The sequence below is a fragment of the Penaeus japonicus genome, unplaced genomic scaffold (genome assembly GCF_977035675.1).
Source record: "Penaeus japonicus unplaced genomic scaffold, GWHDUDI00000001_assembly GWHDUDI00000001, whole genome shotgun sequence".
NCBI classification, from domain to species: domain Eukaryota; kingdom Metazoa; phylum Arthropoda; class Malacostraca; order Decapoda; family Penaeidae; genus Penaeus; species Penaeus japonicus.
The window spans coordinates 27518463-27529252 of NW_028234403.1; the positions used below are offsets into that span (position 1 = coordinate 27518463).

The following is a 10790-nucleotide window of genomic DNA, read 5'->3' on the forward strand; positions in this document are numbered from 1 at the left end:
TCCTCCGCGTCTTAGTCTTCGATCTGATGGTTCAGGTGCCAGTACACATGAGGAACCACGTGTAGTCAGCACTCAAGCATTTCGGTCTAGCGGAAGATGGGAAGCTCCAGCAACCTCTGTATCTCTTACATCACCAGAATTTGGTAAACATGTCATTCCTGAGAGTCCAGGAGACACTGTTTGGTCTCCACGGTCAAGACGTTTCAGAGCATCTTCCCCAGGGCCACTAAGTTCAGAATGGAGCCAATTAGCACAGTTAGCTTCATTTAGTGAGGTGAGCAGTGTACAACAACCATCAAGTGTGGAACGATCATTTCCTTCAACTGTTCTTTCCTCTTTCCCTGACTCAGCACAAGGAACACCATCTGCACATGGTGTTTCATCAGCCATTTCTCCTCCCAATGAGGAAGATGCTCTTCGGGTACTTCACCAGCGCTATGCCCGGCAGCTGCCACCTCTTTCTACCTCCCAGTTACACTCGGGACGACTTCTGGTGGGAGCACAGGTTCACTCCCCTCCATCACACCTTCACCCACAGTTACAGGCTTGGGCAACACCATCACATCCTCCAGCCTGGACCACTCCTCGACGTCCCACTCGAGTGTGGCCCACAACCCGCCCAGTGAGTCATCCTACACATCCACCTGGCCGACCAGAGCTGACAGTGTTGGAATCTGGCCAGCATGTGCACTCACCTCCTCTGGTAAGGGCTGGCCAAGTGGTGCGGGAGGCACTAGGTCACATCCAGCCTCCACGCATACCAGACATACCACGCCACTATGTAAACCTTCCTCCGAGACGCGACGCTTATCAACGAATACTGGGGCGGGACCCCCCCTATTTGCTCAAACCTTCCTCCTCGGAGAATCAAAAGCCGCTGGCCACAAGCTCGCCCCCCCGCCCGCGTGCAATTCAGGGCCGGCATCGGGCCCAGGGGTTACCCAGGCCACGACCGCTGCCTCCCCCACCCCCTACCAGTACAAAGACCAGAGTACCTGACCCCTTGCCCAGAGCAGTGGGCAGGACACGAGATAGTGACTCCAGTAGTGATCAGCCAGTGACATACACCCGTGAACGGTTGCAGGAGACCATTGGGCGGGTACGTAGTGGCCTCTTCGGACCTGCACCACGCACCAACAGTGCCCCAGAGCTAAGTTCTGCAGGACGTTCTGAAATTAGACATACCTCTGGCCGTCGTTCTAGCAGGCCCATAGGCATTGCCCCTGAAAGCCATGAACAGTCACATGAGCAATCTCAGGAGCAGTCTCCTGATTCATCAAGTGGATTTGGTAGTAAAAATACATCCCAGCAGCAAAGCTCATCACAGTCAGGACAGTCATTATCAGCATTAGGGCTTGATTCATCTCGTCTAGAGGCTTCAGAGGTCACTGAGACAGCAGAAGCTTCTGATTTATCGCCACAAGTCCCACCAGCATGGCTCTTGACAGCTCCTCGAAGTCGTCCTGCACCATTGGTTCGTCCGCGACAACCTCCACCTTATGAGGAGTGGGCTGCACGACAGGTCTTGCCTCAGTTCCGAATGCCTGCTATAATAGGACCACGGCTGTCAAGCATAAAAACAGGTATGATAGGAAGACGACAGAGATTAGGGTCTTCCGGTTTGGATGCCAGTGTAGACTCAGGCACATCAGTCAGAGTTTCTCCACGCCCTCCACCAATCACCATACCTGTTTCTTCACAGCAACCACTAGATGTTAGTGTGGATGACCATTATGAGTTTGATACGGTGCTTAGTCCAACACCTGGGGAGGATGCCGCAGCAGAGTGGTCAAGGACCCGTATTCCATCAGGCGAGCGTGGCCTCAGCGACTCTGAGATCTACGGGTCAGGTGGGCGGCGGCGCCATGAGTCAATGGAGGCACGGGTTGCTGCCATGAAGCAGGAGTTTAATGAATACAGAAGAAAACAAGCACGTCGCCGACGCAGCCGTGAGCTTGAAAGTGTGTGCTAGTAGGAACTGAAAATTGGAGATACACAAATACATACATAAATGTGTGTGTATGTATATGTATTTTATATATATACATATATATATATATATATATATATATATATATATATATATATATATATATATATATATATATATATATATATGTGTGTGTGTGTGTATATATATATATATGTGTGTATATATATATATATATATATATATATATATATATATATATATATATATATATATATATATATATATATATATATATATATATATATATATATATATATATATATATATATATATATATATATATATATATATAAATATATTGGTGACCTGATATAGCTATCTCCATAATAGTGAGATTATGTGTTTTTTGTGAAGTTGCATTCAGTGATGAGTCTTTCAAATGTGGAGGGATGGGCAAGGCAGGCCAGGCGCCGCCGCCACAACCAGTAATACTCACTCTAGTGACGCTGCAATTGCTGCGTCTTGAGAACTGTGCAAATTGTTGAATTTTATATATTCCTATTGGATCTCTGTTTCGAAAATTCTCTTAACTTTGTATTGTAGTTAGAGAAGCCCTTTCATGTGATAACTACAATGCCCACATGACACGTTCAAGCAAAGTATGAAGCACAATTTCCCTGTCTCCACTGTATCATCTTCACTCTTGGGAACATCCAGGCTCTCAACTTCTTAGAGATAAATTTATCATTTTATAGGTCTTGCAATTGAATTTTAGTCAAACATTTTTCCTTCCTTTATATATTAACATGTTTTGGTTTGTTAGTTATCAGACAAAAGAGTGTGTGCGTGTCCATGCGCACACGAATGTGTGCATTCATGTATGTATGTATGTGCACACACATGCATATATATCTTTGTGTGTGTGTGTGTGTGTGTGTGTGTGTGTGTGTGTGTGTGTGTGTGTGTGTGTGTGTGTGTGTGTGTGTGTGTGTGTGTGTGTGTGTGTGTGTGTTTACTCTCTTTATCTTTATAAATTCTCACTTTTCCTTATTGTACCTCCCTCCCTCTTCCCTGCTTCCCAACTACCTCCCATCTTCCCACTTTCCTTCTCTATGTCTCAGCTCTCAATGTCTCTTTCTTGCTCACTATCTACAAATACTGTAATCTAATGTTTTCCCTAGATATTCCCTACCTCTCTCATTATTGTTTTTATTTGAAAAGGATTTTTCCATTTGATTCTGGATGCTTGATACCTAATATCTATGTTTTCAAATGTACATAAATGTAAAAATTAATTTTTATGATTCACGGAGTATAATTCAGATGCTTCACTTCTTCTCTATTATATTATTTCAGATTATGCTGACTGATTTCTTCATATCTTTAATATTTTACCATTACAGTGTTACATGTAATGATCAGTTCTCTTCAGTTTATGTAACTTTGCTATGTGCAGTAATTTGGAACAATATCATTATGTTACAAATTCTAGGTAAAATCTGTATTGCAATCTTTCTCCTTACATTTTTTTTTTTTTTTCTTTTTGCTTTTATATTTAATTTCTACAGTACACTTGTGCTATAATTCAATGTATATTTAAATTTCTGTTTGATGCACTATATGTATCTTTGAAAGTGATCTAAAAATTAGGAAGTAACCGAGACTAATTCATCCAGAAATGTTACCTAAAACAGGAGATTTAAAAAAAAAAAAAAAAAAAAGGTAAAATAATGGGTCATATAGTTATCTAAAACAATATATTTATTTTACATTATTAAGTTACATGTTTTACTAAGTCATAAGTGTTACTGTCTCTGTCTCTTCCTTTTGAGAATTCTGTAATTTATAAAATAAGAAAATTATGATTTCAAACATATATAACCCCGGTGTTTGATAACTCATCATAGCAGAAGTCATAACAGATCTAATTATTCTTAGGTCAGGATTTGTTCCTCATAGTGAAGTTGAGGTCAGTGCCAGTTCAGTTCAGAAATATGGAGGATATAACCTGCCCTGAAAGAGTATTGTTCTCTCTCTCTCTCTCTCTCTCTCTCTCTCTCTCTCTCTCTCTCTCTCTCTCTCTCTCTCTCTCTCTCTCTCTCTCTCTCTCTCTCTCTCTCTCTCTCTCTCTCTCTCTCTCTCTCTCTCTCTCTCTCTCTCTCTCTCTCTCTCTCTCTCTCTCTCTCTCTCTCTCTCTCTCTCTCTCTCTCTCTCTCTCTCTCTCTCTCTCTCTCACTGTAAATTTGATTTTATCCTGAAACTAGAATTCATGCAGATTCAAAGCAATATCTACCTTGTTTCATCTCTTGTGATCCATTTTTCCCCAGAATGCTATTATCAGAAAAAAATGCTGATCTTATCAGTGACATTGTTTTCCATGTTAATTTATGTGCAGAGATTATTTGTGAAACATCCCTATACATAACAAACCATATAATCAGATTTAATTTTCTTTTGCAATAGCCAGCAAAAAAAAGAATATATATGGTCATAGATAACTTGTATGACATTGAAGTTTCTGAAATGTGGATTATCATAAAATGTGTCATATAAAGACCAGCAAAAAAGAGATCATGTTATTTATCACCCTGTATTACAGCAGTTGCACATGGAAGAGGATAAAATCAGTCAGACTTAGTGTTCCATATTCCATTAGGCTTAGATTAAATCTGCAATAGAAAACAGTGGTGCACATTATAGTGACAAAATGTTTTGTGAATAATCTATTTATTTTATATTTTGTATTTAAGATTATTTAATTTTTATATTATTTGACAGCATCAGTTTTACTACTTTTTTTCTTTCCTCTCTTACTACAAACATGTAAGTTTGATGGGCATTCTTGACTATCTGATGCTTTATATTAAACAACTTGGCTGATAGAGATGATTGGCTGAGTTTCATAGGAATTTAATGTTAAAAGTTGTTTGATGCTGCCTAGTGTTCATTCTACCAGTCTTTTAGTCAGGATCACTGCCATACTTAGGTTTAAGTTTATTTTTTTGTTTCAGTTTCTCATTTTTATTTATTTTTATTTTTTTCCACTTTCTTCCTCTCAACAATTACTGTGTAGGTTTATTATTAGATTGAAAGTAAACTAGTCTACAGTTAAAGAAGTGGATTGGACAATCGTTTCATGATGAAAAGTTGTGTTGCATACAGTTTCTTACATCTTCATACATAAAGCTGTAGTTACAGTTTAGCTGTACCTGAATATTGAGCCGACTCAATAAGAAAACCAAAGTTTCAGAGTCATATGTGAGCCTGAACCTCTTGCAATTTACCTTTATTATATTTAGATTGGTATGTAATTTAACGATGCTTGCAGCCTCAGGTATGGATGACATGGCACCGTTAATATTGTCAAGCTGTATAATTTTTACTTCAAGCATGTTTTTGTTAGCCTCATCCTTCATATACATAACAATATAAAGTACCATAGTAGTACTAAATTAATTGTATGAATAATAAAAGTTACTTTATGTGTGAACATAATTCTTATGGCATCAAATCTGATTTCTGAAGAGGTGTCCTTGGCACCAGTGTTGGAGATATAAATTGAAAAGAAAAAAGAAAACTATAAATAAAGTAATAATTAGCTATGCTATTGTGACTTTCATAGAATGGTGCTCAAAGGTAAAATAATAAGTGTGACATTTTTAACAGCATCACATTTTCTAGATCACCAAATAGAATTTAAGATTAAATAGGCATGATTCATAGTATCCCAATGGACTAGCGTGGCCCAGCATTGTATCGCTTACTTTATCTTATGTCATGCTTGCACAATACTTTCTTCATTAAAGTCAGTTATTTCTTTTTAATATTAGATGTCATTCATATTAGAATAATCCAAATTGATTTGGAAGTAATATGGAATATTGAAGGAAATTAATGGGATGCAACTCCATAGGGGCAGGTTGCTGGTTTTATGTAAAGTAATGCTGCTATGTTCGCTTCAGGTGAAAAAGCAACATTAAAACATGATTTTAAATAGTACCTACTGAATATGTGTATATGAAAAGCTTCTTTAAAGGTGTATAGCATACTTCATAAATTCTTTGTAAATAGTACTCTATGCGATGTGATTTTAGCAGTGATAGTACAGTGTGGTCATAGCTGCAAGAATGTTAGCAATTGGCACCCTTTTTTCTATGAATTCTTGGATTCCCCAGTTTCTTTGATTCCTGGGATTCTATTTTCTGTGATTAGATTCAGCATCCTCTTTTCCCTGGAGTGAACACAGCGCCCCCTTCTGCCGCTCGCCAGTTTACGTGTAGTCAGTAGTAGTTATCTAGCTAAACAGTACAGTTCAACCTGGACATTGTTACTGTGTATGTACGCTCATGTTGTATGGCATGAATAAGTAAATAAATGAATTATGTTGACATACAATAATGTTTTTCTTGTTATTATCCTTATACTATATGTATGTGTGTACTATATTCATGATATAGAAAAGAAATACTATTCGCTGTTGGTTCCTTCTTTCTTTACCTTTGCTAATGTTGGTTGTGTTTTTGTTTTGTTTTTTCCTTGAAAATTTAAAAAAACAGGTTTGTAATCATTAATATGAAATAGGCTTTAAGTGAATTCCTTAGACCACAGATTGCCCAGTAAACAATCCCTGACTAAGTTCCTCTTTTTATACAGATGATAAAACCGTCATACAGCCAGAGACACTGACTTGATTTTTTTAAGCCATATTTTATCAAGTAGACTGTAGACCATCCATGATAGTTCACAGCAATTTTCAAGTGGATGTAGATATGTCACATATGTCACAATATAAGTTCAAGAAAAGTCCCTTTTTGAAAGTCAATGCAAGTGTCCTGCAATATTCAAATAGCAACCTCCACATTTATAAATCAATAGACACAGTAGTTAAAGGAGTTCACATGATATATCATATATGAGAGTGTGCATTAAGAAAATTAGGAAAGTCAAGAATTTCAAATATATTTTTTCCAAAAAAAATCAATGATTTATTAATAAGATATTGTAACTAGTCTTATTCTATAAATATGTAGCCATATAGTCCCTTTATATATATTCCCTATTATGCAGCTTTCACTCTGAATGTCTTGAACTTTTGTCTCTCCTTGAAAAATAGATAATAACTCAACTTTTCAATGACTTTCATAAATGGTGTGTAAATCATAACTGCAAACATTATTTTCCTTTGGGAATGGGGGATGTGAAGAAAAAATATTAATTTAAGAGACACAGAAAAAATGAAAGGAATAAATTTGTAAATACAAAATATTATGATTTATTATGATTTACTTACTGTTGGCTCTGTACATCACAGAAAAAAAATATCAAAGTATAGGCAAAAATATACATCTTCACAAAGAAAGTCTCATTCCACATATGAATACATTAAAAGCATACTCACATACAACTACATGCATGTTTGCATATGCAAAAGCAAACACACACATACATGTATACTCATACACTCAAAAACATACACACACTACACAAACACTAAACACACAAACACACACACACACACACACACACACACACACACACACACACACACACACACACACACACACACACTCTCTCTCTCTCTCTCTCTCTCTCTCTCTCTCTCTCTCTCTCTCTCTCTCTCTCTCTCTCTCTCTCTCTCTCTCTCTCTCTCTCTCTCTCTTTCTCTCTTTTCTCTCTTCTTCTCTTCTCTCTTTCTCTCTTCTCTTCTCTTTCTCGGTCTCTCTCTCTCTCTCTCTCTTTCTCATCTTTTCTTTCTTCTCACTCAGTCTTTCTCAGTCTCTACTCACACTCACCACCACACACACACACACACACACACACACACACACACACACACACACACACACACACACACACACACACACACACACACACACACACACACACACACACACACACACTTACACACACACACACACACACACACCACACACACACACACACACACACACACACACACACACACACACACACACACACACACACACACACACACACACACACCACACACACACACACACACACACCACACACACACACACACACACACACACACACACACACACACACACACACACACACACACACACCTTCACACACACACACACACACACACACACACACACACACACACACACACACACACACACACACACACACACACACACACACACACACACACACACACACACACACACACACACACACACACACACACACACACACACACACACACACACACACACACACACACACAGCCACTCACTCACTCACACATACACATACATACATACGGACACACAAAGAAAGACTAGCATAATATTAGTTTGCACCATTAGGAAACCAAACATTTGTTAGAAAACTTTAAACAAAGAAAAAGTCTCATTTTGTTGCAATTTTCAAAATAAGTTACTTCAAAGAAAATGTATTATCTAAAATAGCTTCATCTAAGCCCCATTCCTACAGCATAAAAAAGCAAATACATATCTAATAAACAAAATATACATTATCTATGAAAGAAAAAATGCAGATAAACAATCAAAACACCAATTGATTTGCAACCACAACTAACCCAAATTCTAATGCTCAAGCAGCATGTATGACTACTCAGCCTTTAAGCATCATGCAGTATAGAAAATGGAGAATTTAAATGAAGAATAAAAATGTTTGCTTGCAAAATGAAAATAATATTTAGGAAACCGATATTCTTGTTCTCACAAACAATAAAACTGTTAAAAGCATAACATTTAAAAAATCATATTCTTAATTTGGGATGTAGCACCTGCTGTTTCATCCATAAGTAAAATATATTCAACAAGAAATGTAAACCTTAAGGTAATTTAAAAGCATTGTAAGTTTTCAATTTCCATTCTCACAGCTGAGTATTTTGTAATTCCTCCTCTTCTTCTGGCTTTTCATAGCTGAAATAAAAGTTGAAACATTCTATGATTACTAAGAATCCCATTCTTTTATTAAAACTAAACTCTTCTTGACTGTGTGAGTCTGTCAATGAATAAACATATACATTAACTAACCTGGCAAGCTCAGAAAAAAAATTAAATGGTACAATTTTTACTTTTTCAATATTCCTAATAGTATGAATGATTGAACTACACCTCTAAAAATGAAGTTCTTGCTTTATAGACTATTTATATCATGTGTTGGAATTTATAATTCATATATCAGGAAAAATGTAAACAATATAACGGCCTAAAAGTATAATATATTCCTCTATCATCAGTTACTCACATGACCTTTAATCATTATTTTAAAACATTGATAATCATCTATAGATCTACCCTCCACATACTGACTTGCAGATTATTTTACATTTTCTACTTAGCCCATTAGCAGCGGATGGCATGATATTCTGCCAAGGCAGAGTCAGTCATAGACACGGATGGCACCATGTCAGACAATGTAAACCCACCATCCTACTACATACATACTTTATTAAAACCACGACCAATGGGTTAAATCCTACTTTACAATTATTAACACTGTATCTCTGATTACTCATTACTCACCTTGAAGCTTCACAGGTCATATGGGAAATTGTGTCGGGTAGGCAATATGACGTCTTCGGTAGCAATAGGGTCAGGAGACCCCCCACAAAGGTGACAATAGCCCACATCCCTAATTCTGTATACTCATTATCAAGGTATAGTCCCCATGATGCCTGGGAAAGATAAATTATGATTTTAAAAGTAAAGATCAACTAGGGATTTTAGTTCTATGTCATAGATCAAACAAACTAAGGACCTTAGGATCTGTAAAATTTTCCATTTTGCGTTACTTGTGAGCTTATACAAAATCTTTAAAGAACACAATAAAGATCAGTATATATTTCATAGTAGCTCTAAATAAATGAAAAATATATTTTTTTACAAGTCTAATAATATCTTCAACTTGAAGATAGCAAATGGCTAAATAGTTTACTTACAAAAGTACCACTGACATCCAATGTTGGGAGTGCATTTCCAAGTGTAGCCAGAGAAAATGTCATTCCAAGTACTGCTCCCCTTGAATGAGTGGGTGTAAGACGGATAATACCAACACCCATCCATACAAGAGCAAGGACAAGGGAGGCATAGCCAAGGCAAGAAAAAAAAACATAGCCACCACAACTTTCCACATCCACTGTAATATCAAAATATATGTTATTTCATCATCTACTTCAAATGTGTAAAACAAAAGGCAAAAATTGCATATACTTTGTCACTTTGATATTCATCTGTAAAGATGAATCCTATTACACTGATCAAGAATGCTAGTTTATATCATAACTACATATATCAATTAGACATGAAAACAATTTTGCAGCAAATATTTTCTAAATGAAATGTAAGATATTTCCCCTCAGGTTATTTGTACTGAATAAAATATATATCAATAATCTAGGGTAAAGACCAATTCCTTTCATTTTAATGAATTATATCAACACATGTTGAATTATATAAGTACACTTTCAGCCATATATTTTAGTCAACATAATAACCTGAAACTCCTTTTTCCTTGACTTTCACATAACTAGATGACAATCAATTTCCATTATACTATTTTTTCAAATATTTCTAATGAAAAAAAAAGGAAAAACTCATATAAACAGATATTTCTCTGAACAAACACAAAAAAAAAAAATCATACCGGCTTTTAACAGGCGAGTCAGAAGCAGAGCCACAGAAAGAGTAGACATCAGGGACACCAGAACCCATTTCACTCCAACACGTGACAAAGCCAGACCCAGCAGTAGTAATGCCAAAAACTCAGTGATTCCGTATGCAATCTGCCTATCCTCAAAACTATCAAATAAAAAATCTCTAAGTACTATGAACATCAATCAAAATAATAGTTAATA

At 36.8% G+C, this 10790-nt stretch overlaps 2 protein-coding genes across 14 annotated transcripts in view; one reads left to right on the plus strand and one right to left on the minus strand.

Annotated features, from left to right (window-relative positions):
- Positions 1–2059, plus strand: part of LOC122259030 (protein turtle) — a 177743-nt gene extending 175684 nt beyond the window's left edge. For all 13 annotated transcript variants that reach the window (XM_086538084.1, XM_086538093.1, XM_086538072.1 and 10 more), the window contains one exon: positions 1–2059. This exon is cut by the window's left edge and continues 483 nt beyond it. In XM_086538084.1, coding sequence (XP_086394210.1) covers positions 1–1972 — 1972 coding nt within the window. In that variant the 3' untranslated portion in view covers positions 1973–2059.
- Positions 2060–7663: 5604 nt separating this feature from the next.
- Positions 7664–10734, minus strand: LOC122259029 (solute carrier family 22 member 13; the record flags this gene model as incomplete). Its single annotated transcript, XM_086538163.1, is given in 4 exon segments — positions 7664–8853; positions 9460–9611; positions 9876–10072; positions 10580–10734. Coding segments are annotated over 4 exon segments (553 nt in total), but the record flags the coding sequence as incomplete, so codon positions are not given.
- Between the last annotated feature and the right edge of the window lie 56 nt (positions 10735–10790).